This window comes from Pelobates fuscus, chromosome 12 (genome assembly GCF_036172605.1).
Source record: "Pelobates fuscus isolate aPelFus1 chromosome 12, aPelFus1.pri, whole genome shotgun sequence".
NCBI classification, from domain to species: domain Eukaryota; kingdom Metazoa; phylum Chordata; class Amphibia; order Anura; family Pelobatidae; genus Pelobates; species Pelobates fuscus.
In genome coordinates, this window is record NC_086328.1 from 32,849,349 (window position 1) to 32,876,604 (window position 27,256).

The 27,256-nt window shown below is 42.1% G+C and overlaps 1 protein-coding gene across 3 annotated transcripts in view; it reads left to right on the plus strand.

The window, feature by feature from the left end:
* The first annotated feature begins 9,440 nt into the window (after positions 1–9,440).
* GNAO1 (G protein subunit alpha o1) overlaps positions 9,441–27,256 on the plus strand; it is a 182,245-nt gene continuing 164,429 nt past the window's right edge. Inside the window, exons 1-2 of one of the 3 annotated variants that reach the window (XM_063437959.1) lie at positions 9,441–9,845; positions 12,105–12,147. In XM_063437959.1, coding sequence (XP_063294029.1) covers positions 9,728–9,845; positions 12,105–12,147 — 161 coding nt within the window. In that variant the 5' untranslated portion in view covers positions 9,441–9,727. The remainder of the gene's footprint in view (positions 9,846–12,104; positions 12,148–27,256) is intronic. The other 2 variants (XM_063437961.1, XM_063437958.1) reach the window with 2 other exon arrangements.

Here is a 27,256-nt window from a genome sequence, read left to right on the forward strand (position 1 = left end):
ATTATTGTCTCTCTAATAAATGCAAGAGTGAGAGGGTAGAATGGAGGACACAGAGCTCTCCCCACATTTGTTAAAGAACCCATATCGCCCTACCCCTACCAGAGGGATTTTAAAGTCCACCTGGCCAGGACGGAAAGACAGGCCTCTAGGAGATGGGCTCCAGCAGAGCATGTCTTCCCTCCATTATGGCCAGGCCCTTGCCCCTTCTTCCTGATTTTAACCCTGAAGTTTTTATCTGAAGGATCCATACTTTTACTTCATTGTGGGAGATATACCACCTACGCTACACAGGATTGATCAAAAGCCTAATTTTTGCTATCCGTATGTGAGTAGACCTCCTTTTATTTGTTTTTATACCAGCAAAAAAGAGAGCAAAACACTATATTCTGTTTTTATTTTCATTTTTATGCTAGTGGTGTACATCCAATAAACTGCAACTGGCGAGCAATAAATGCACAAACACAACAACTGTCCTGCTACCTCGATCTGGTACCCGCAAGGAATTAAGCCCAGCGTTATATGCACAGGCATGGAACATACCGCCGAAGTGCACATAACTGTAGCTGACCATAAGCTCCAGAAAACTGTAAATACTACACCACATTCCGTTTCTGTCATCCTATTATCTATATATACTCACCACTATATCAATCTGAGGACACCCTGAAGGCGTGTCTTCCCTGCAGCCTTTTCTGTACAATACCTGGTTACGGCCGGAGAGAAGAGACCCAGTTTGGGAATTACCAGCTGCCACTTGTATTCAACAAGTGCCATAAACCCCACCACTTTACGTCCTTTTATAACCATGCCTGACCAAACCCCTGCATTGCACAAATAAACAAATTGTTAACAATGAAAAGAAAGCAAAAATGTAAACAAAAATCAAAAGGCAGGGATGAGATAGGGAGGTAATATATATCTCTTAATATCTTGTTAGGGAAGATGTTAGCCCATATGTGCTAATTGGCAGCTAGGTGAGTGTGACAAACTCCCCTTTTTACCTTAGTTTGCAACGAGTTCCTGAAGGAGCCTGCTTGCCAGCCTCCTGCCCACAGACTATGTGAAAAAATAATGTAAACAGTATCTGTTCGTGCAATTGGAATTATATGGTTCGTTTACCGAACACCGCACGAACCAGAGACCACCCTGGAGCTTGTTAACACCTATTAACAACTTGGAACGTTTCTCACCGCAGTGTTCTAATTGTTCGTCTGGGTGGCTGCAATTTCTATAGACAACCACGAGGTGGTGGCCATCTTGTTCGCATGAACGCAGGCAGCGGTGTTTGGGCATGAATCTCCTGGAACTAAAATCGGATGCAGAAACTCCCGAACACCGCTGGACTTCCATCATCGCCTGTGTTCGATTCTATTCAACTTAGAAGGGCACTGTTCTGTGAGATCATTTGTCTGGATGAAGGGAACAAGCTCCAGGGTAAGATTAATGACTCTGTTCAGTAGTTTGTTCATTTTCAAACTACCAAACTAGACCAACCGCAAGCCCTGATTCTCTGGAACTGTTTTGGGCATGGGACCATGCCTGCGGTCGGTCAAATAAATGACTTCCATAGAAATTGTGAACCCCTGAACTGATCTGAGTGATTTTTGGATATGTTGGTCACCCAGATCAGGGCTATCAGGGAGGATATGTGAGGATATCATGTGTTTTGGTGTACTTTTGGGACTTTTTAGAAATGTGTGTTTATCTGCCTGGAGATAATTGGATTAATGCAGTACCTGATCCAATTATCTACCAGGCAGAGGGGAGGGATTGTTTGCCTTGTGTGGAAGTGCCTTACATGATAAATGTGTTGTTATTGGTTTGGAAGTTTGTGTCCCTGTCCCCAACAAGGTCCATGTGGGCGTACCCCTTGCCTGGGGACTTGCATAAAAGGCCAAGTGTGGCACCATTAAAATGTATTCCAGCTTACACTCTAAAACTGTGAGTCATCCTGTTATTGGAGGGAAAGAAGATTTACTCCTGTGTTTGCTGTTCCAGCTTGCAGTCTATTCAACAGGGAAAGTCCTTGTTTGGACTAGAGCTCCCAGGACTGAGTGTCATCCAGTGCCTGGGGTTGTCTAGGGTAAATTCCCCATTCGGCTCCAGGAAGGAGGTGGTGGTTCCAAAATCCCAGTCAAGCCACCGTGACTGAGGGCAAAAGTGCTGAGGTTTGTCCCCTGTTCCAGCTAGGAAGTGGTCCTTGGCAGAGGTACCCAGCCAGGGGTACAGGGAGCTCTGTCACAAAGAGTGTGTGGGTTATTAGACTTCCCTGCAATATAGTCCGTCCAACCCTGCAAATTGTAAATGTATCACTCTGTCCCATAATTCTGTGGGACATTTCCTTGTAGATACAAACCTGGTGTAAACTTATCTGTCACCATGGAGGTTGGGGGCCTCTTTCTTTTTCCAATGGCCCACCACACTAGAGCGAGCAGCTGTGTCATCTGGGAATATACTTAATAGATATACCGAAAGCTTCAAAGGGACCTCAACTCCTATGCTCTAATAGATGATATACTGAATGGCCTTCTAGTAGTTCCTTAGAAGGGGTCAGGGCCAAGAGATGTGTAGGAGTGAGCCCACTTCATGCCCTAATCTCCAGCAATTGGACAATGTACCAGGAAAGGCAAGGGCCAATGTAGCTGGTGTCAAATACCAGCACATCAAGAGTTTAACGTGGGGCTACCAGTGGTGTATGCATCTAGATTGATCTCTGGTATCATTAAGACAATGGAGCCGCTGTTTTAGGCTGAAGGTGGTGCCTAACTCAGCCTCCCATTTTTCCACATAAGGCAACTTCCCCTCACAGAAAACTCCCATATGGCCCTCTAACACAGAGAGAGTGGTTTATCTGCGCACTTTTTCCTAGTGCAATATCTAGCAAATGCTTTCTTTGATTGCAGTCGTGTACAAATTTTAATGTAGGTGAATATTTCCCCTTGTGGAATTTGGAACTCACTGATTAGTGATGGGAACGATTTGGGGCCATGGTCATTCAGGATGTGACTTACGTGTGTGATGTTAGCCTTCTTCTACTGCATGAGTTTCAAATCTTGTGTGTAGAGCTGTATTTCTCTTTGTGTTTCTATTGAGGCTAGAGGCTAGTGTAATTGTCCGTGAAGGGCTAATAAGGAAAGCAACGTATTTGTGCCACAGTTGTAAAGTGTATGAGGTTAAAGGGAGTATTTAGTGGTAGGCGGTATGAAGGGAGTTTGTGAATTATGTGCAGGAATACCATTTCATCCTCCAAGCCCAAACATACTTTAATAAATGGTCTTCTAAGAGTAGATGCTGTGCTAGTATGGAGGCTACCTGTTATGTTTTAATGTCAGAACTCCCAATCCTGCCAGGGATGTTGGTAGGCAGATTGTGTTGGCCTCTATCCTAGGTGGTCTGCTGAGATCTCTTAAGCAGTGATGAGGGCAGGGCTAATGGGGGATTGCGGAAGAGACATAGAATGATGGGAAGCACCATCATATTTATGCAGTTTGTTCTAGCAAACCAGTATATTTCCAAACCTAACCAAGTGGTTAGAGTGGTTTGAGTTGCTGTTATATGTGCAATGCAGTTCTCCTGTATTAGATGGTTAGTTTTATGCCTGTCATAGTGTTTGTTCTTCTGTCGAATGAGTATAGTCGCTTCAACTCAGAGAGTGTCAAAGTCAGGGGTAGGCCTTGAGTCAGGGGTAGGCCTTGAGTCGTTGCTTTTGTATTATGAAACCATCTTGTTGTAACGGTACTTACCCGGTCTGTGTGCCGGCAAGGGTCCTTCGATTGAGCCGCATCTGGCTTGAGCACTCCTGCCTCCAGACGAGCCGTGTGCGGCTTCAACACTCCTGGCTCCTCGCGGGCTGTGCACGCCGAACAGTCTGATCAGGTGCGCGGCCCGTACAGTATTGGGAACGTTGCTTGCATTGCGAGCACGTTCTTAAAGGGGAAATGGGAACCTAACCTTGCAGTCGGCTCCCATTGGCCCACGTCATTCAGGCGCCCCCATTCACGCATATTTTGGTGTGCAGGCATGACGTGGACCAACCAAATGTATTTAACCCCTTAAGGACACATGACGTGTGAGACACGTCGTGATTCCCTTTTATTCCAGAAGTTTGGTCCTTAAGGGGTTAAACTTACCTGGCCCTAGATTCTGTGCCCTATTGTGGTTTCTATTCCCAATACCCTTTAGTGCGCTTCTTGTGATATAGTATTGTATTCTGGTATTGACCTTAGCTTTGTTTCCTGACTCTGAGTTTCTCTTTAACCCTTGCCTGTCTATTTTGCCCTTCTGATTATTACCATGTACCTGACTCTGGCTATTTCTCGTTTTCGCTGTCTCTCTATTACACTTACCTCGGCTTGTATTTCGACTACGCTTTACTCTGTTAAGTCCAGCCACTCTAAGGCCCGGTAAGATGTTTATATTTCCTTAGTCTGTTCCTTGCTATCCTAAACTCTGCGTGTTGGGGTTATACTCTGTGACACATGTAAGCATCTAGGATGGTAAGAAGGGGTGGTAGGGATGAGTTTGGGTTTGATATAAACAGCTGTATACCAAAAAGTGCAAGCTAGTGTTCTGTAGTGGGGGTATATATCCTTGTTTTTGTATCCTATTTTTTATGTATTGAACTAAGAGCTCCATTTCTAGAATGAAAATGAGGGAGGATAGTGGGCACCCTTGCCTAGTGCTGTTTGTTATCCTACACTTGTCTGAAAGGAAGACCGAATTAAAGACTCTGGTTGGAAGCATAATAGAGCACCATGACTTCCTTAATAAATGTTGTGGAGAAAACATACTTATATAACATGGATTTTAAATAAATATATGGATTTTAAATATATTATATATTCATTGGTATATATATACCAATGAAGATGATCAAAGGCTCTCCTCTGCATCTAGGGCAGGTCAGTCAGGTTCAAAAACCTATTGATATTGTCACCATATAGGGGCAGTGGGATGTTCAAGCGTGTTGCTAGGAGTTTGGCATATATATTAATGTCTGAATATAACAGTAAGATGGGGCGGAAATTGGCACTGCTGGTGGGTGACTTCCCGCATTTCGGTAAGATGATGATGTGGGCCTCTTGTATCTCTGGGACACTGTGTTTGTCTTGAATATATAGTTTAACAGAGCAGTAAGGTGAGGTCTTAGGATGTGCGTGTTTACAGTAGTAAAAGCTGGAAAATCCATCTAGACCAATGGCCTAGTGTTGAGGCAGGGACTGGATCATTTTTAGAACCTCTGCTTCTGTAAAGGGGAGTGAAATAATGTCTGCTTGTTGGAGTGATATGGTTGGCAGATAGATTTAGGATAGGTACCAGTCTACTTCAGTTTGGGTAGGTTGATGTTGGGTTGGCCTGTGCTTCAGGTTATAGAGTGAGGTGTAGTAAATGGCCAGTAAATAGCCAGTTCATTGACCGTGTCGATAGTGAGTTTAGTTCCATGTGCATCAATTAGGTATGGGATCTGTAAAGATTTTTGCTGAAAGGGATACTATAGGCATCAAAACAACCTTAGCTTAATGAGGCTGTTCTGGTGCATAGATCAGGCCTCTGCAGTGTCACTGCTCAATTATTTGAGGAGTTAAAATCACTTTTGTTTCTGTTTATGCAGCCATAGCCACACCTACCATGCCTGTGACTCACACAGCCTGCTTCAATAAAATGTTAATTTGCTTTAGAAGTTTTTAAATTGAACTTTAAAGGGACACTGTAGGCACCCAGACCACTTCTGCCCATTGGAGTGGTCTGGGTGCCAACTACCACTACCCTTAACCCTGCAAGTGTAATTATTGCAGTTTTTTATAGACTGCAATAATTACCTTGCAGGGTTAACTCCTCCTCTAGTGGCTGTCTACTAGACAGCCACTAGAGGGCACTTCCTGCTCCATAGCACAGGTTTTAATTACTTTTAATTACCAATAATTACCTTGCAGGGTTAAGTCCTCCCCTAGTGGCTGTCTACTAGACAGCCACTAGAGGGAACTTCCTGCTCTATAGCACAGGTTTTCTGTGCTAGAGCGTCGCTGGACGTCCTTACAGGGGCGTATTAGCCGCGAGGCAAACAAGGCATTTGCCTTGGGCGGCATTTTCCAGGGGGCGGCAAAAAAAGCCGCCCCCCAAATGCCCAAGGCAAATGTCTTGTTAGCCTTGCGGCTAACAGACATGCCGGCGGGCTGCTGGGCGATCGGGCGGCACTGCCTGGCGGGCGGGCGGCCGGCTGGCGAGGGAGCACTTCCCCTGAGCTGTCTGCTCAGCTCCCTCGCCAGCCGCAGAGTGAGGCTGGGAGGCGGAGCCGGAATATGACGTCATATTCCGGCTCCCAGCCTCACTCTGAGGCGCGCGAGGGAGCTGAGCAGACAGCTCAGGGGAAGTGCTCCCTCGCCAGCCGGCCGCCCGCCCGCCAGGCAGTGCCGCCCGATCGCCCAGCAGCCACTGGGCCACTGGACCACCAGGGAGGAAGAGACCCCCCCCCCCTCCCCAGCATTCCCAAAGGTAAGGAGGCTGGGGGGGGGGGGGGGTGTTAAATAAAAAAAAAAGTGTTAAAAATAAATTTAAAAAAAAGTGTTATAAATAAAACAAAATGTGTTAAAAATAAATTTAAAAAAAAGTGTTAAAAATAAATTTAAAAAAATGTGTTAATGGGTGAGTGTGTGTCTGTGTCTGTTAGTGTGTGTGTCTGTTAGTGTGTCTGTTAGTGTGTGTGTCTGTTAGTGTTTGTGTCTGTTAGTGTGTGTGTCAGTGTGTGTGTCTGTTAGTGTTTGTGTCTGTTAGTGTGTGTGTGTCTGTTAGTGTTTGTGTCTGTTAGTGTGTGTGTGTCTGTTAGTGTGTGTTTGCCTGTGAGTGTGTGTGTATGTTAGTGAGTGTGTGTGTCTGCTAGTGAGTGTGTTTGTCTGTTACTGAGTGTGAGTGAGTCTGTTAGTATGTGTGTGTTTCTGTTAGCTACTGTATGCGTATCTGTCAGTGAATGTGTGTGTATTTAGAATGCGGGGCAGGGGGAAAGGTTGGGTGGGGGTGGCGCGGGGGGAGGGGGGGCGCCTGAGTTTTGTCCTGCCTAGGGCAGCACAAAACCAGGATACACCACTGCGTCCTTATGCTATGTGAGGACCTCCAGCGTTGCTCAATTCCCCATAGGAAAGCATTGAAAGCATTGTCAATGCTTTCCTATGGATAGCTCTAATGCGCGTGCGCGGCATTGCCGCGCATGCGCATTAGGTCTCCTCAGCCAGTGGGCGGGATCAGTCTCGCCCACCGGCTGACGTAAGGAAGAGGAGGAGCGGCGGCCAGCAGAAACCACCGCCGAGGGACATCGGTGGGGGTCTCAGGTAAGTGACTGAAGGGGTTTTCACCCCTTCAGCAACCGGGGATTGGGGCTGGGAGGGAGAGGGGACCTGCAGTGCCAGGAAAACAGATTGTTTTCCCGGCACCGGAGTGTCCCTTTAATCACTGTAACGGATCACCTGGCACCCTGACTGGGTACCTTCCGTTGACGGATGCTCCTAGTGCTTTCCGAGTACTCCAAGCACTCCACTAGACAACATAACCACCGCAGATCCCACGAACCCACGAAGTGAAAGAAAATTCCCAAAAGTTGCAAATTAGCCAACTCTACTATTTTGGACAACATTTTGTTGGAGAATTCCTGTTGAATTAATAAACCCCTCAGATCCCACGAACCGCCGCAGGTTCCGGGTGGGTTGGAGGGTGCGTCTCCTACCCACCCTGGACCTACGACAAAGCTCCAGGTTCCAGTGGGTGAACCTCTCTTTCCCCAGAGAGTGAAGCAGGAACAAGTTCTTAAAAGTGCTTAGTGATTATTCAAGGGAGTATGAAGTGCATAACAATCCCTTGTAGCAGATTCCCTGGTATTCAGCATTGGTTTGATGATGCAATTGAAGTTCCCACACAGAAATAATTGCCTCTCTCTAAACTTCCCAAAATACTTGGTTAGGAATTGAATTTGGTTTCAATTTGGGAAGTAGAAGTTTACTAAAGTTACTGGGGTATCATTAAGTAAACACACTATCACCAGCACTTACACCTTTGTGTCAGTATATTTTTTGTGTAAAGTAAAAGTCCAATCCTTGTCTATCAGTATTGAGACTCCCTTGGACTTTGTTGGTGTATATGTATGGAAGTTTATGAGGGATTTAGAGAAACAGAAATTTGGGGAGTTTCATTAGCAGAAGTGTGTCTCCTGGAGACATACTACTACGGGAGCCATTTGCTTCATTTCCTGAAATGACATCCTCTGCTTGTGTGGCAATTTGAGATCTTATAATAGTATATTACAGTGTGGTATCCCATATGAGCCATCTGATTGTATGGGTCCCTGAGATAGCCCAGGGTTTGGACATTATTCATCACTAGGCAGGGAAGGTATGTTTTTTAAGTCAGAGATAAGACAAAAAAAAAAAAAAAAAAAGAAAAGGAACAGGAACAAAATGTTAAACAATACTATAATAAATGAAAGTATGTACATTCCAACTGATTCAAGTTTGTTAAAGGAACACTATAGGATCAGGAACACAAACATGTATTTCTGAACCGCCTCACTGGCTGAGATCATCAGAAGTGATGATCTCAGCCAATCACAACGCTATCCTATAGGATTGGTGGAGATTGTAAATTCTGATGATCTCAGCCATGGAGGCAGGTTGGGCGCAGAGCCAAAGGCTGCCCTGGCCAATCAGCATCTCCCCCTAGGATCAATGCATCTCTTTGAGGAAAGTTCAGTGTCTCCATGCAGAGGGTGGAGACACCGAATGGCAGTCACAGTGTGCAGCACTGCCCCAGGAAGCAGCTTTAGCAGCCATCTGAGGAGTGGCCACTGATGGTGTCCCTAGGCTGTAATGTATACTACAAAAAGCTGCCAGGAGCAACGCCGCTGTTGTACTCACATGCAGACCATAGCGGTCAATTTTGATGGCTGCTGGGATTGGACAAAGGTTGACAGCTGAGCTCCTCCTTTTGTCAACCAGTAGTCCCTACTTTATCTTATTGCATCTCTGGATTGTGTTGGAATTTCAGTGGAATCCCAACTCAGTCTCAATCAGGATTTTATAATTTTATGGAACACTGAAAAGTGACTGACAGATCTGCACTTTTTTTTTGTGATTTTGTTTATTGTGTCTATAGATGTAGGTCAGCCAAGACACACTCATTGGCCTGCTGGATGCACTCTCACCTGTAAGAGGAGTCTCCCCAAAACCCAGTTTGTGCATTACTAGCACCCCCCTCCTCATCTGGCTGGCCTAGGATGGTGGGATTGAGAGTTCCATCCCCGTTATATAATATGTCCTATCTCCCCCTGTGTAGCGGCAGGTCACAGTGTGTCACTGTATAGGAGATACATTGTTACTGTTACTTTATGGCAGCGCCTCCTCCTGGTCACGTGACGCGCTCTGGGGAGAGGGGCGGTGCCAGTCCGCGAGCCCGCTCCCCTCGCCCCTCAGTCAGTGTCTGGCCGCTCTCGCGGGCGCGCGCCTTGTGACGTCAGAGCGGCAGCGGAGAGACAGAGACGGGAGATAGAAGGGGATAGAGAGACACCGACCGACGGACAGAACGACCGACCGATAGACAGACAGACAGCCTGCCCGGTCACCCACCCAGCCGCCGCCACCCGGGATAACACCAACACCTCCCCACCGGGACCATCCGCTGCTGGGACCAGGACCCGGGACCCCCCTCCCCGCCCGCTCCCGCCGGACCCGGGACCCCCCGAGCAGTCATGGGCTGTACCCTGAGCGCGGAGGAGAGAGCTGCGCTGGAGAGAAGCAAGCAGATCGAGAAAAACCTCAAGGAGGATGGGATTAGCGCGGCCAAGGATGTCAAACTGCTGCTACTGGGTGAGCTACCCCCATCTACCCCTACCTACTGTACTGCTCCAAAATCTGCCCCAGCAACACCCCCATCTACTCTACTGCTCCAAAATCTGCCCCAGCAACACCCCCATCTACTGTACTGCTCCCAAATCTGCCCCATCTAATGTACTGCTCCCAAATCTGCCCCATCTACTGTACTGCTCCCAAATCTGCCCCATCTACTGTACTGCTCCCAAATCTGCCCCAGCAACACCCTCATCTACTGTACTTCTCCCAAATCTGCCCCATCTACCCCATCTACTGTACTGCTCCCAAATCTGCCCCAGCAACACCCTCATCTACTCTACTGCCCCAAAATCTGCCCCATCTACCCCATCTACTGTACTGCCCCATCTACCCCATCTAATATTCTGCCCTCAAATCTGCACATCTGCCTTAGTGCCCTCCAACCTCCCCATGTACCCCGATCTGCCCCACTGCACCTTATTCTGTTCATATACCCCAATCCACCCAACTGCATCTTAATCTGCCCTACTAAGGTACATGCATGATCTGCCCTGCTCCCCTAATCTTTATTAATCTGGGACATTCATTTTCTCCTCTCCCCCCCCCCCCCCCCCCCCCCCCACCTCCTCACTATCACCTGCCTTACTGGGGTATATGAATCATTTTCCCCCACATCTGTCCTGTTGGGGTACATGCATGATCTACCACCTTATCAGTCCCACTGGGGTACATGATCTACCCATCATTAAGCCTTTTGTGTTACATGCTTGATTTTAATCCTAATCAACCTTACTAGGGTGCAGGTAGGATCTGCCCCCAATCTACACTAATAGGCTACTTACCTAATATCTCCATTCTCTGCCACTGGCACATGCATGATCTGTCCCAGCGTAACCTAATGGGGTACATGCATGATCTCCCATTTAATCTGCCTTGCTGGGGTACATGCATGATCTGCCACCTACCACATGACTCACCCTGATGGGGTACATGCATGACCTGCCACCTACCACATAATCTACTCTACTGGGGTACATGTATGATTTGCACAAATGTACCCTAATAGGGCACATGGATAATGTGCCCCTCCCCCATTTACCTTCTGAGATACATGCATTATGTATCCCCTACTCATCTACCTTAATGGGGATGCATGCAAGATCTGTCCTCTAATATACTACATGTATAATCTGCCCTTTTACCCATACAATTGGATATGCATGCTTGAGCTATCCCCTGTACCTTACTGGATGTATATGCATAATCTGATCACTTTGTTCCATACTGGAGATTAATGCACGGCCCCCTTTCTATAATCGACTTGATGTTCATGCATGATTTGTCCCCCTCCTTTATCTTACTAAGTCTCCATGCATGTTCTACTCCTTATACTTTATCTGCCCCCTTATTTAATGTACATGCTCGGACCATTTACCTACACTATTGAATGTGCATGTCTGAACATCCCTCATGGTAAATACCTTACAGGGTGAACACTCATGGTGTTTCACATTATCTGCAGATTGCATACATACATACTTAGATGTCCCTTAATGCATGTTGGACTCTTCATTCATACGTGGAATGCTTTGCTTATTTCCCCTTCTGGGTCTACATTTATGACCTGTCCCACAGGCATGCATCATCAGCACCTTATATCTACCATACCAGGGTACATCCATAATCTGCTCTTACATCTAATGACTACCCAGTACTGTGTGGGGCATGTCACTTGTCAAACACAGCACAATGAGCCTGGGTGTCTGATCACTGGGTGCAAATGGGCATCTACTTATAACCCACATCATATAGATAACAGCCCTATGCTATACGCCATATTGTAGAACTGTCAAGATTGTCAGACTGATGTTGAATAAGATGAATATCCCCTTCCCCCCTCCCTATCTAAATTCCCTTCCCATATCCCCATAATCTATGCCTACTGTATGCATGAATCAAGTCCGATGTATCACATTTACAGATATCTGATTAAAATTATGCTCGTAGGCAAACGTGTGTATCTAGTTAATCGGTTTAATAGAATTGTGTTTTCTACATTTATTTCACTTGCTATCTGAGCATTTGCTGTATATACAAAATGAATAAGGTTGAAAGGAGGTATCTGCTAATCTATATCTACACACTATGCCCATGAAAAGTAAATCAAATTAGAACACATGTGTAGAATATGTATAAATATATGCAAACACACGGATGCACACATTTATTCCCCTTATTAGAAGTCTCATTTTTTCATTTCTCTCTGATCCCACACAGGGGCTGGGGAATCTGGGAAAAGCACCATTGTGAAGCAGATGAAGTAAGTAGAGTCAGTCACTCTCCTCCCCTGTGCTGTATGTGAGCCGCCATGTTTTCTCTGCCTGGCCCTGTGAACTGATTGCAGGGAGCTGTTCACAGCCAGTGGTGCTGAATGCTGGCACCCCCAGTGAACGCAGATATGGTGCTTTTATTGTGTTCCCTATAGATCTGACCTTTTAATAATCGTCACACTTTGGTCTGGCTACAGATCCCCCCCTCCCCCTTGATAATGGGAAATCTGCTTTGTGTGTTTCTGGATGAGGGAATATGGCGTGTTCTGGAGTTGATGTGAATCGAACGCTGTGTTTCTTTCAGCCCAGGTGCTGTGACAATGTTACCCGCACAGGGAACGCTAATGATTCTATGGCTTGATACAAACATACAGTGATTCTTCTCTGGTGTGACAGGCTAGCTAGAGCTGGGATAATTACATCTCAAAGGGAGAAGATGTAGCCTAGCGCCATCACTGCACTCTGGGTGCAAGGGAGAAGCTCCTTGCTATTGCTTTTTTTTTTGGGGTTAGGGGGCACTGCAGTTTGTGCGATTGGGAACTGATCATGGGGGGGTGCAGGGTGTGTGGGAAGGGGATTATCCGCATGGGGGAGGGGTGCTGGGTGTGTTTGTAGGGGATGAATAGTATGGTGGGCTGGGTATGTTGGTAGGGGGTGGTCAGCATGGAGTGTACGAGATTTGCTATTGGGGGAGGTGGGTGAAGGGGTGTGTAGCTAAGAGCTGATGTGGGGGTGGAGGGGGTCAGAACTAAACATGTAGGGAGAATCAGATCAGCAGATGGGCTGTGTTTTCTGTAGGACTTGTTAGAGAATGGACAGTTTTATAGATGCAGAAACAGTCTATATAATCTGTATATGTGTGTGCGCTGCCCAGGGATTTTATGTGCTGTTGAAGCACATCTACAAAATGCAATCATGATCCTGCAAGGGGCATACCCTGGACAGAGGAAATGAGAGGCTGACCATCTATTAATGCTGGGAAAAGGCTGTTTCAGTATTTGCTGTACCTGTGCTTGTTCTAAGCCTATATTAAAGATTTCGGATAATTTATTATCATCTCTGCATGGTGGACTCAGCCTCTGCAAGGCAAAGTAACATATTCACATCAGAGCATTTCTATTGATCTTGCATACCATGAATTTGTACTGATTGCACCTATATCTAAAACAAAGTATTACACTTATCTGGCATATTACTATGCTAGACTGATATCTGTGTTTTTGTATGCATGTATGCTTTGTGTGTGTGTGTTTGTATATATAATATATATATATTTTTTTACATACATATTTTTATTACATGTGTGTGTAGGCGCCTTGTAAATGTATGTTATATGTTCTAATGTAGCGCTGATTTGTAGGGAATTGCGCAGGCAGGTCTTTGTATGGCACTGAGAGTGGTGGGGGCTGCTTATTGAGTCCCGGGGGGCTTTGTTCATGGTGGGCTGAGGCTGGCTGATAAATGTCAGGGCAGAGATCTGGCCCCTTTGATGCGGTGCAGCACATTAGGGGTTAACGTGGCTGGCCCCCATCACACGTCGCTCCGTTCCCACGCTCCCAGCCGTGGCTGTATTCAGGCGGTTCAGGAGCTGGACAGCGCCCAGCCGGGCTTCGGAAGTCTTCGGGGCGTGGTCTGCGGCTTCGGGGATCTTCGGCTCCGTGCGTGTTGCCTTCGGAATCTCTCGGAGGAGGTCGGGCATTTCCGCTGTGATGTCATATCATTGTTTCTTTTTTTTTCCCCTCTCAGAGAGATGGGATCACAAGGGATTTGCTTAGGACCCACATTCTTTTTGGCTGTATTTTTTTTTTTTTTTTGCAATTATTTTGTTCAGGTAGAACAAATTATCCATTAACTAGAAGATGAAATGAATAAGTTATAAAGGTACCATTCTGGAGCTAAATTCTAACTGTTGAGAGATTTTCTACTGGTTTCCATGGTGACTGCTCCTTATTTAACATTTGCCCTACAATATAATTTGTTTTTCACTTGATAAACCTCCCCTACAAAATATGGGATAGGTATACCTCAATCATTTAGCACAGGGCATTGTTGTGGTTGTGTTTTTTTTTATTTTTATGCATAGACCCTTTACATATGGTTTTAGAACTGCAACTCCCATCACTAGCATGCTTCTTGTTCTTGATAATAATTGTAGTCCAACAGTAGCTAGAAGGTAGCAGTTGTCCAACTCTGTTTTGTAGGCCAAATGCATTTTATATATATATATATATATATATATATATATATATATGATCATTTGAGCAGGGCCCTCAACCCCCTCTGTTCCTGTGCGTCCAACTTGTCTTGTTACATATACTTATCTGTCAGTCCACCTATTGTACAGTGCTGCAGTATTTGTTGGGGGTTTATAAATAATAATAATAAATGGGTTGCACTGCCTAGAGATGTTGTGTTCATATACAGTGACCTTTGAGCATTAACACTTCAGCTGGTTTTGGCAGCGTTCCCCATAAGGTTTATTTTATTGGCTGTTAAGCTGGCTCAACATCTAGGAATATTGAGGTCACAGCATATTGAGTTCCAAAGCTCACCTATAGGATATATTGGAGAACGTATTTTTCTTGCAGATTTACAGCAAATAACAAACCAATAATTTTGTGGAAATGGTTGATGCTAATGGATTCCTCCACTGTATATCCTGAAGTGCCTTTAAATATCACCTGGACCTTCCAAAGGTTGTGATGGTAGGGTTGGAGCAGATTTCAAAAACTAAAATGAAGCTTGTTTTAAGAGCATGCAGCATGTCTGATTGTTGTTTTAGACAGAATAATAGTTATTAAGATTAATCTGCAGCAATTACGAGGCACATAAATGTGGTATAACCTGCATTCCATTGGAGTTTTGCTCCAGATCTTTCACTTTAGTTAAAAAAAATGTTTCAGTGTTACATTGGTGAATATTATCCAATCAGTGTTAAGTGTACAAAGCTCCATGGGTGAGAATCCAGGTACAATTTTTACATATTAATGTATTTTATGATATGATAAACTCAGAAATGGGTCACTGACTGCATCTCAACCCCTGGCTGTATTTAAACACTGACAGAGTTAGCCAACAATGACAAATACCCCATGTGAGATTCCCAGAAGCAGATGCATTTCTCTTATTCATCATGATAAAGAGTATACTATTGTTTGGGGATTATCAATATAGCACATGAGTAACTTATGTTATGTTTTCTATTTTTATTTTTTTACGCAGAGAAAATGAAGCCAGATTGAATATTTTTTACAGGACAAACCGACACACATAGAAGTGAATAGCACCCACATAGACCTCTCAGTGACCTTAAATCAGGGCCATTGCTACCTTTTCCTTGTTTGGAATCTTAACATGGTTTCAGTGTAGTTGCTGAGAATTTGAAAGTGCAGTGCTTTCTGTGTATCTAACCTTTCAGGTGTAAAATTAAAAAACAAAAGGAGTAAATATTTAAACAAAACAAAAATCAACTAAAAGCTGTCAGTGCAGAGTGTACGGTAAGCCGGGAGACCATTTATTGAGTGTAAATTCACCTCTGTTCACTTTTATAAAATCATTCGCTCTTTTTATTATATAAATTTTTTTTTTTATAAAATCTACTTTTCCTGTTAGAGTGGATCCTTGTTTATTATCGCAAAGTATTAATTTATTGTGTTTTGGTACAAAAAGCTCCAATATTGCCTTTAAATGGCAACTGCACGATCCCCTTACTCTGTTTAGTGACAGAATTCTATTATTTGGGGAAATTAAAATGAAAGATCCCCTTGCCTTGACCTTCCTTTAATTGTCTGTGGACGAAGAAATAAATGAAGATTTCTAGGAATTTACCTAATTATGTGATGAGAGGAGGTCATAACTTACTACTGGTAGTTTTTGGTGTAATGTTACATAGGTGCATAGCTGAAAAGAGACTTGCGTCAATCAAGTTCAGCCTTCCTCACATTTGTTTTTTGCTGTTGATCCAAAAGAAGGCAAAAAAACCAGTTTGAAGCGCTTCCAATTTTGCAACAAACTAGGCAAGAATTCCTTCTTGATCGCAGAATGGCAGTCAGATGTATCCTTGAATCATGTAATGATATGTATATGCAATTAGATGTGTACTGCACACAGGCAATCTCCCACCAAAGTTATCTCCACTAAACAGACCTCCAGGTTGTCCAGAATAATATCCAAGTACAAGACAGTTGGGCACTTGGTTGGCATTAAGAGAGAGCATTTTTATTCCATCAGCAAGGTTACAAATATAATGTTTCATCTATAAGACCCTTGTCCAGGAAAGAATGATTAATCCATTGCTTGGCAACTGATTGCTCTACTGATTTTTCCATTTCCTGTAATGTTTCTCGGCAAGGAGTCAACAGAGCAGTAATTCATTCATCACCTGTGCAGTGTGTTTGCAGTACCATCTATATATCTATGTGTAGGTTAGACGAAGAGGCTGATTTACTACCTGTTTCTTTATCAAGGGTGTGTAGCCCATTCCTGTGGCTGTGCCTTGATACCAGATGGAAGTCCATCTGTAGTTGATGAAGTGGATCCCTGCACGTGTAAATATATGGGTTCTCCACTGTAGAATGGAAACAATCTGTAGCTTCTTTTTTTTTTTTTGGTACAAACATTTTCCATTAAAATCAAAATACACACACACACACATAAAATAAGAAGTAAATGTCAATATGAACTCACTGGTGAGCGTCATAATAAAAGTAGATATTTATTATTATGATGTACATTTCTGATCCTGCTCTGTGTGCACGAATGTTACCATCTTCAAGGATAATTATATAAAAAAAAATATATTAGTTTGAAAAAACTGTAATGGTAACATTTCAGTTAAAATAGCCATGCTGTGACTATATTAATTAGATATTTTTCCAAATCAAATACTTTTGCTAATCTAGATTTCAATTCACTGCAATTCATACGTTCGTGATGAATAAACCTCTTAGTTTTTATTATACTGTGCTTTATTTTAGTCGTCCTTTTGTGTATATGGCTTGAAGCCAGATCTATTCCTTCTTATCAATGTCCTGTTTGAATGCTTAAAACCCTTCACTCCCCCCCCCCCCCAATGAACAGACAAAACCCCGATCTCTGTGAATAAAATAACAACTTCACATGATAAGAATTGCATTTGATTTCAAATAATTAGATAAATGCTTTTTAATAACCTTATTCTCAATTTCCCTGTTAATGGAGGGATACTATGTCCCTTTTATTGTTCTGGCTCGGTTTGTTGGAAGGTTAATCTATGAAACATGAGCCCTTTTTAGTAGGAATCTTGTATGTTGCCCATGAATTGTGTTAGGTGGGCAGATGCACACTTAGAGCTATGCATCAATTCTCTGGTGAATAAGAGTGACAATTAAGTACTGTAAGTGCAATTTGCGCAATTATCTAGTGACAAGTCTGAACAAGAGCATGGAAATCAATGCTAAGATAATCAGGCATTTAGAAGAAAGTTAATGTTGGCTTAAAACGCTTTAAAACAATTTTAACGGCTGCCCAGTTTGCAGAGAATTTGCCAATGGCTGGAGAGGGGCTTCCTGAATATCATAAAAATACAGTGCTGAATGTGCATGACGTGTACCTTAGAGGTTGTAAAGGGAACTTGTGGCAGGGACACTTCTGAACAATATCCAAATGTCATCTTACTTAATGTCCGTAGCAATGAGCAACACGCAACACGCAGCACGTGGGTGTGTTACAAGCTTTTGTCTCATTGGGCTTTTTGTAAAGATAATGTGTTGCTCTTGGCGCCGTTTGTAGTTTTTATATGATGCCTTGGGTGTTTATTTTGTTTTTTTATTACCTTGTGCTTCTTAATGGTTCTCTGCTAGTGATGTGCTAAAGGGGCCTGATACAAAGTCAGGACTAAGCAGGGCGAACGGGATTTGACAGGAGAAAATTTCATAGTACCAAACGTTCTTGAGCATTTTTGCCAACCGTTACAATGAATACATAAATGGTGATCAAACTAGAGATGCAGAAGAAGTAAAAGGCGCTGCATATAATTATGACATTCGTCAGATTTAGTGTTCAGCTGATGGTGTAACACACTAGCACTATGATGGTCTGTTTTGTAATACATACCACTGTTAGACTGTCATGCTTATGGTTGTTTTATTTTAGTAATTGATACATATTTTGAAACAAATCTAAATACATTGTCCGTATCCACTTTTAATACATTGTATCTGCTTTCTTCTTTCAAACCGCTTGACTAGATCGTATAATAAAGTGTGAATTGAAAACAAACTCCACATTTTCAGCTAAAATAGCCAAACTGAAAATGTAGCTGACTGGGTGAATGTTTACATTTTGGCTTTAAAGGAACACTATAGGGTCAGAAACACAAACCTGTATTTCTTACCCTATAGTGTTAAAACTACCATCTAGTCCCCCTAAATATAGTAAAATGATACCTTTATTTCAGTCTGCTGCTGCTGGCTCTGCCCCTCATCTGCCTGCTTGGCTGACATCATCAGAAGTGATTCTCTGTGCCAATCACGATGCTTCCCCATAGGATTGGCTAAGACTGTCATGGAGGCAGATCAGTGGCAGAGCCGAACACAGCCCTGGCTAATCAACATCTCCTCATAGAGCTGCATTGATACAATGAGGAAAGTTCAGTGTCTCCATGCAGAGGGTGGAGACATTGAATGTCAGTCACGCTGTGCAGTACTGCCCCAGAAAGCACCTCTAGTAGCCATCTGAGGGGTGCCCACTGGAGGTATCCCTAGGCTGTAATGCAACATTGCATTTTTTTCTGAAAAGACCATGTTTACTGCAAAAAGCATGAAGGAAATGATTGTGCAATATGCGGTAGTTGTTCTGGTTACTATAGTGTCCCTTTAAGTTTGAAATTCACTTTGACTTCTTGAAATTCACACAGAATAGCGCTGACGGTATGAGTGGTAAGGGAACCTTGCAATGCATCAATATTGGCAAATGGCATGAAGTTTTCAGTCTTCTCCTAACGCACTCTTGTTAGATCTGTAATATGCATTTTATTTACTGCGTAACCAAACCTGGTTTTGAGTAATTAACAATCTTCCCCATCTATAGAAAATAGATTATTTAATTGGATATGCGTTAATGGCAATTCTTTGCTTTTTTGGCTTTATAAGTTGGTGAAGGCTGCTACCATAATACTTTACCCGTCAAATTAACATTAACCATCATTTCTTTTACCCTAGAATTTACACACGGACTCTTTAAAACAATGAGTAGTGTCCATTTGTTTTGTAAGTGTTTAAACAGTCACACATGGATATTGCTGTGACAGAGCTTGATGTTGCTACCGTTAAACAGATGGCAGTTGGTGTCATGTGTTCTGGGTCTTGGTGTCCGTTTAAAAAAAAAAAAAGAAACAGGTTTGTTTTTGTAATTCATGGTTATAGCTGGAGGTGTGAGTGACAGGTTGCATTGAATAGTGCTATCAGTACTTTAGTGTATTACATTTAGCCATTGTCATCAAGTTACTCTACCTGCACGTTCTGGATGTCTCTATGGAACCCCGTGTAATATCTGTATACTACATTGGTGTTTAACAATTTGACAATTATATTTGTGTAATTATACAGTAATACTCTATGATCATTGTTTCATTATAAAAGGTTTTATGAAGGAAGAAAATGCATAGAATCATGACATCAGCATAATTGTTAAGAACACCAATGTGTTGTTGTTAATTTTTTAATTTAGTGTTTTGGGTGATGCAACACTTATAAGTTGCAACGTTCTATTTTTCTTTCACACACTGCTATATGAATTGGCATTACTGTCACTTTTGTATATCTGTGCTGTCTGATAATGTTGGTGCAGTCTGTGTATCAAATATTCATGTTTGCAACAGAGCTTGGTTACTTTCCCATGAATCTTGGGGCCAGGTCCAAATATTAGGATCCAGAAAAAAATACTTACTTGATTAGCCACTCATACTTTATTAACCACATTTACAATCCCACCGTATCATACACTTTCACCCAAACATTGCAAGTTCGCTCCAGACTATGAGCCATGTTATTGGCCACGCACACTTGCACACATACGTGCAATTATTTCATCAATATTTACTCGTGCTTGCATACACGCAGGAGCATGCACTCACATCTTACTGTGTTTGCTGCAAATCCCCAGACTTTGCAGCATCTGCCGTATGGTTTCCTAGATTAGTTTACTCCATAAATCACCGCACAGTAATGCTTTCTGATACTTTTAATTCAGATGTCAGATTGTTACTATAGGAAGCCAACAATTGAACTGTGTTTCCCAAAAGCCCAAGCAATGGCATCTCGTGCAATTGTATTATTTGAGCAAAATGGCAAACTCTGCTCACTGGGAGATACTGATAAAGAGGGATTAGGCAGTAAAACTTTTGATATATTATAATTTTTTTCAGCCTAAACAATATTAACATAGAAAACCAAACTGGAAGACTAAATGTAACCTAACCTAGCCGGTGTGGGTATTGCATACCTTTTTAATGCTCCGGTATAACACAAGAGATAGTTGGTGTCAATGTTCATTGACTATTTCACACAAACACATACACACACACACTAAGCAATTGTGTGCATTTATACAAAGACATTTGCTAAATTTATCTCTGTCCGTTATAGAATACAATCACTCCTTGATAGTGATTTGCATATGGGTAGCTTTTAGAAGTTGGAATAGATTTATCAACAATTCAACTTAATTGGTTTTGTATTTCTTTAATTGGAGTAAGAAAAATAGAATTGGCTTCAAGTTTCACATTTTAACCCTGTTTATGTGCTACATTTTATATGTTGCTCAGCCATCTATTAGGCTGGTATAGAATCATGAGATATGTTGGCAAACATCTGGACTGCCAAAGTAGGCCACCACTGTGTTATATTCCATGTACTGTCACTAAATGACACGTAGGAATAAGAATTTTAAGGACAAGTTATTATTTTCATCATAGATCACCATTGGTCCTAATGGGTTACATCTCTATTTTATGGTACAGTTGAACAGTGACACATTGTAGCTCCAGTGATAAATCTGTGCCAAGTGCGTTAATAGTCATATTAACCATTCATTTATAAATAAATGTCACATAATCATTGAAATCCTTCCAGCCATTTAGACATATTATTGATCTGCTTGATAGCTGAAAACCAACAAAGGCTCTCTTCTCTCCCTTGTCAAATAGATGTATTAAAAAATGTTCTGTCTAAGTTGGGCAAGCATCTGTTCGATGCATATGACTTTACTACCAAAATAACCACTTTTCTTAGAACTTGCAATATTTTTAGCTTGTACGATATCTTAACTTTTTGGTGTTTGTTGTTAATATTATATTTTATTGTTATGAAACCCCAACATATGCCACGGTGGTGGCAGCTGGTCATGTGTAAAGATGGTGGATTGCAAACATTTCAAACTGGCCTTTGACTTGCTGGGCTGTGCCCATTTCACTCCATTTACTCAAGCCACCCATGACCCAGTGAGACATACCCTACTCAACAACATAAACCCATGGATATTTATATGTAGGAAGCATACAACCATTTTGAATAGGTCCATCCCCCATCCCTGATGCTGTTATCCAATGACAGCCATAAAATACAGTACAATACATAGGCCTATCTTTTAGGGAATGGGTAGGCAACATCCAGATGTTGTATACTACATCTCCCTGTATGCGTTGCCAGCATTATGTGTGTACGAGCACGACGGGAGATGTAGTTCACAACATTTGGAGTGCCAAAGGGCGCCTACCCCTATTTTTAGAATATTCCGAATTTGATAGACAAATGCAAACCCCATTCATCAAACTCAGCTGAGACCTGGCATTCTAGTAGATTGTCTCATGATCGATACAGTAACTTAAATATTACATTTCCCATTTCTATCTAATGCAGTGGTTCTTAAAGGACCACCATAGGCACCCAGACCACTTCAGCTCAATCAAGTGGTCTGGGTGCCTGGTCCCCCCTAGTTTTAACCCTGCAGCTGAAAACATAGCAGTTTCAGAGAAACTGCTATGTTTACACTGCATGGTTAATCCAGCCTCTAGTGGCAGTCTCCCTGACAGCCACTAGAGGCGCTTCCGCAATTTACATAGAGTAATCGCACTTATTTGACGCTGGACGTCCTCACAGACCTCCAGCGTCAAAAAAGATCCCCATAGGAAAGCATTGAGTAATGCTTTCCTGTGGGCAGGTTTGAATGCACGTGTCTCTGGCCACACATGCACATTTGGCTTCACTCGGGAGCTGACGTCGATGGAGGAGGAACAGTAACCAGTGCCGAGGGAGCCCGGCGCTGGATTAAGGTAAGCAAATAAATAGTTAATTAACCATTTATTCACCGCAGAAGGGGCTTTATAGCTTTAGGAATACATATTTGTATTCTTAACGTTATAGTGTTCCTTTAACTCTTGGTCGATTGATGTCTGCATGATGTACATGGCATTACCTTGGCAACACATTCTTCAATTGAAAAATGAGCTCTGTTACCCATTCTTCAATTATGATTTAATTAACATTAAAACACATTTTACTAAACAGTTCAATTAAAATATTTTCAGTATCAAAGGTATGTTCACTCCACTGGGGAAGCAGTATCTCTGCAATATCTCTGTAAACCTTTTATGGCGGACAGTTGCCTGGGGGCTGATCGGTATGATGTTTCTGTTATTACCAGTGCAAGCCCGGTGTTTGAGAACCATTGACCTAATGGCAGTAAAACCTTTTCAAATATTTCTCTTACAACAAGTAGTTCCCAAGATGATGAACTAGTCTCGTAAGTAAATAAGTAAGGATGATATGAAATGAATCTGTGTATCAGAGAGACACTTTGGAGAAAATCCGCGGACACTATGCTAACACTTTGGGAGCATCTGAAAGGTTTAAACATTACTTAGATGGATACTCCAAACACCATGACCACTTCACTGTTTTTAAGTGATCATGGTGCTTGGCATAGGAATTCCAATTTTAATGTTGCCACTTAGAAATGCACATGATTCAGCCTACGTCAGCCCTGATCTGAACGCATCCGTGGCAAAACAGTGTTGGGAATTACTGGCCTGAAGTGCTCATTTAAGCTTAGGTGAAATTGATATACTGTCACAATGTGAGCATGGTATTTGTGTGCAGCAGGTTGCTTGGCTTTGCTGGTCAGTGTTTGGATGAAGAATACAAAAAAAAAAAATTGGTCCATATTCTTGTCTGCAACTTGGTTTTATACACTCTGGTTCCTATAGCAACAAGCTAATATTAAACACCAAAAATAAGATTCACATAAAGAACCTGCTAGTCTTCCTTTGGACAAGAATACTCTTGGGCACCCAGTACAGCACACAAGATATGAAGGAAAGAATTGAACATGGCGATTTAGCTCAAGGCCTTGTAAGCTACTTTACTACACGAAGAGAGGCAGACCGTAATATTACAGCATTTGATAAAAATCAATAGAGTACCCCTTAAACAGTTACTGATGTCACAGAACCCAAAAGAAATTAAGGGCAATTTTCTCTTGACAGAGTTCCAAAAGTTATTGTATAATACCTTTAACTCATCTGATACGGAGTTCCATGTGTGCACTTTAGGAGTAAGTTAAATTGGCAGCTTGTTAGTAAATGTTATAGTTGCTCATCTAGATGGTACTGTTTTTACTGACCTCGGAAGGATAAAAGGCTATGTTGATGCTTCTAGGAATAGACCCCGTGTCTCTGATGTTTGAACAGGTTCTGTGTTGATACATTAGTCATCTGAGCTATCTCACAAGTCACCAATTAGTCTTAATTGTTTATTCATGTATACTGGGCTCCTACAATGTTAATGTTCATTTTTATACAAATTTGAAATGGTTAAAATAAACTTATTTGTGAAAGAGGTTTCACTGAGCCTACACCTCCCATGTAAACGTCATAGTTTTGTTGTGTTTGTGCTTTTTAAAAAAAAAAAAAATAATAATAATTTTTGTAATAATGTGATGGATTTATTATATTAGAACAGTGATTTAACTTAAATGAACACTTTCACTTCCTAACAGCATCAGTCAACATCAATGAGCGGAAGTTATTATTTGTGTGTGGGTATCCTTGAATTTGAATGTAGATCTCCAAATCCACCATAGTTCATATAGTTTTGGTTTCCTTGCTTCTTAGTCATTTTACACTGTCCAATGCGAGTGTGATGTATACTAACTGTTCACACACAATGTTATGTTTTACAGGACTCTATCTCTTTGGTTTTTCCTTAGCTTATCATAGGCTATGGGGTATGTCTAGTCAAACAGACAGATGGCATAGAGAGATTATATATAATGCAGATTTTAACTCCTAAGTATAATGCTGGACAGACCGGTATTATTCATAATTTTAATACACGTCGCGGTGGCAAATAATAGGTCGTAACATGGCAACCCAGATGTTCACAAATACATTTCCCAGTCTTGGGGTTGACCGAGCATCATGTAAAAAGGCACTTCCAATTATAACATTGTATTTTTTTTTCATTTTATATATATATATATATAGTTTGCTTAAAACCTTTGAATAAAGGAAAAATCTATGACCCTTACAATTGTCATGGTCTCTCTTGCAGATTCAATGCACAAATACCAACTCATATATAGCTCTGTTTACATTGCAATATAATAGTATCATATATATTGACAGGAAGTATACAGATACCATATATCATTTTTTAGTATATTCTGGGGTGTAGTTGTTAGTATTACGAAGCTCATCTATTTTATTGACTTTGGAATCTAGAAATGCTGAGTTAATCCACAGTGAATAGAATCTGCAATTTCTGGATTTCTACAGACACTACGGGTTTTGTATTTAAGGAACAATCTATATTTATAACAATTTAAATTAAATTTGTTCCCTGTTCTTGTTGATATAGATATGGCATCATGGCTGGGTGGGAAGTCATAATGGTAGGAATTAGTGAAAGGGCCAGGGTTGGCTAACACGGCTTAGCGGTAGAATTATTGCCATTCAGCAAAGACTAGTTGCGTTGCTGAACCATGTGGTCTTCTTCTACTTTTGACAGAGTTGCCTCCATGATGATAGCCATCTGTACAGTTCTACCATGGATTCTTCTTTGCAACATGACAGTATATTATAGGTAACATGCTGCATTCCCTAGTTGCCATGGTATTGGTGTTTAGTATTTGTTATGCCCGTTCTTAGAGGGAACACCAATTACTATCCAAGACCATCTTTTACCAAGCAGCTTCCAAGGTGGCATCTTCTATGCTACTACATGGCTTCTGTAAGGGTGGAACTCTTTTTGACACAAGTTATTGTCTACCCGTGCACTTAGGTTAAGCACCAGAGTGCATGATGATGACTGGGCTTGGCGTGGCTTGGTTTTAACAGCCGCTTGAGCACAATTCGGAGATTCCTGGCCTTGGGATATTCTAGAGTCAATAAATCTCTGGAGCAGGACACTGCCAATGTATCCAGTGTCTCTGCAGAACTTACATTTTGTTGTTGTTGTGCAGAGTATGTGCATCCAGTAAAACACACAGAACCCATGGACTTCCAGAGCAAGGAGACATAGAAGAAGTTATAAGGTGTAGCATCAGGAATCCCCTTTTCAAATCCATTGAATATATTTCCTGAAAAGGTGGTAAAAACTAATGCAGTAGAATAATTAAATACATTTTGAGATAAGCATGATCTTGTCAAGAAAAAAAAATAATTAAAAATATAGTCTGTGATTTTTAGATGTGATGGTGGCTTTAATATGCAGAAAAAGTGTGTTTTTTTTTTTGGCAGAAATCTGGAAAATAAAAAAATGTTATTAGATATTTGTGCATTAATGACTTCTCTGTACTTCTTTGAGAGCTATTTCACTGTTGGCATCCTGTGACATTCCTCTGATGTTCCAAAATAGTTACGTTTTTATATCTGTTCGCAATCTCTCAATCTGTAAACCGCTTACTTTGTTCCGTAAGCTGTATAACTGTCGTTGTGCTGCCCATTTTACAGTTTGCCCTAAACAGTTGCTCAAAGATGGAGATTAAATCAGAGCAGCAGACTTTTGCATACATATAATGTGTAATGTGATGAGTACTTTGGACTTGGTAGTTTGGAGATAATGAACTCTGAAAGGTTGTAAGAGTGTGCAACAACTACATGTGATCCTTAATCCGTGTCATTTTAAAGGAATCTCTTTTACGCAGCATAACATTTCCTATTCCTTATTATTTTTATTGGTATTTCTGAAGTAACTGCCTGGATCTTGGGGCTTGTAAGTAAGTGGACTAACAAAAAAAATTGTGGCGTTCAGTAACTTGCCACTTTGGATCGAAAGATCCAATTCTGAGCTGGAAAAAAACCAAAATCCAACTTTACATGTTTACTTGTGTGGTTCAGAATCAAACTTCTTTCTAACATCTACAAATGGTTACCTTGTACCTTGGTCTAGGACTCTAGGCTTTAAAGGAACACTCTAAATTCCATAACCCCAACAACTCATGGTAGTGGTGATGGTATCAGTAGTGCCCAGTCCCCTACCCTATTATAAGTAGTTAAACCATGGTAGAACAGTATTGGCTTCTTTCCTGTGGTCTGCTGTCGGTTCCTCCTCTACTAACAGAGTACTGGAAGCTCCTAAGTAGTAGCGACTGTTTGCTTTCCTGTGCTAAGCTAAGAGCGTTGCTAAACTGTAGAGGTTATGGTGCTTGAAGTGTTGCTTAAAATTTTTATTGGTTACCTTTTTCAGCATTACTATTTGTATTGGCAGTTACCCGTCAGATCCCCTGCCTTATCAGTATCATGGACAGAGGATGGTCCCCCACCCAAGGCCGGCGCGTCCTATAAGCCGCCTAGGGCACTTCTTAAAGGGGTCGCTGGCAGCAACTTTGCTGCTGGTTTGGGCCACCCCCTCTATGTGGTACACATTCTGTATTGCGTGCCGGAGGTCATGGCACCGGGTGCTAGGGAGCACTTACATAAGGGCAAACTAGCGCCCAGTGCCATCAGCCTCCGCATGCAAAGAGAGTCACTCCCCCTACATACCTCATATCTGGGCAGCGCACAGGCACATCGTACGATCGCTCCTGCCCCTTCCCCTGTACTTGGGGTCAAGTGGGCAGGAG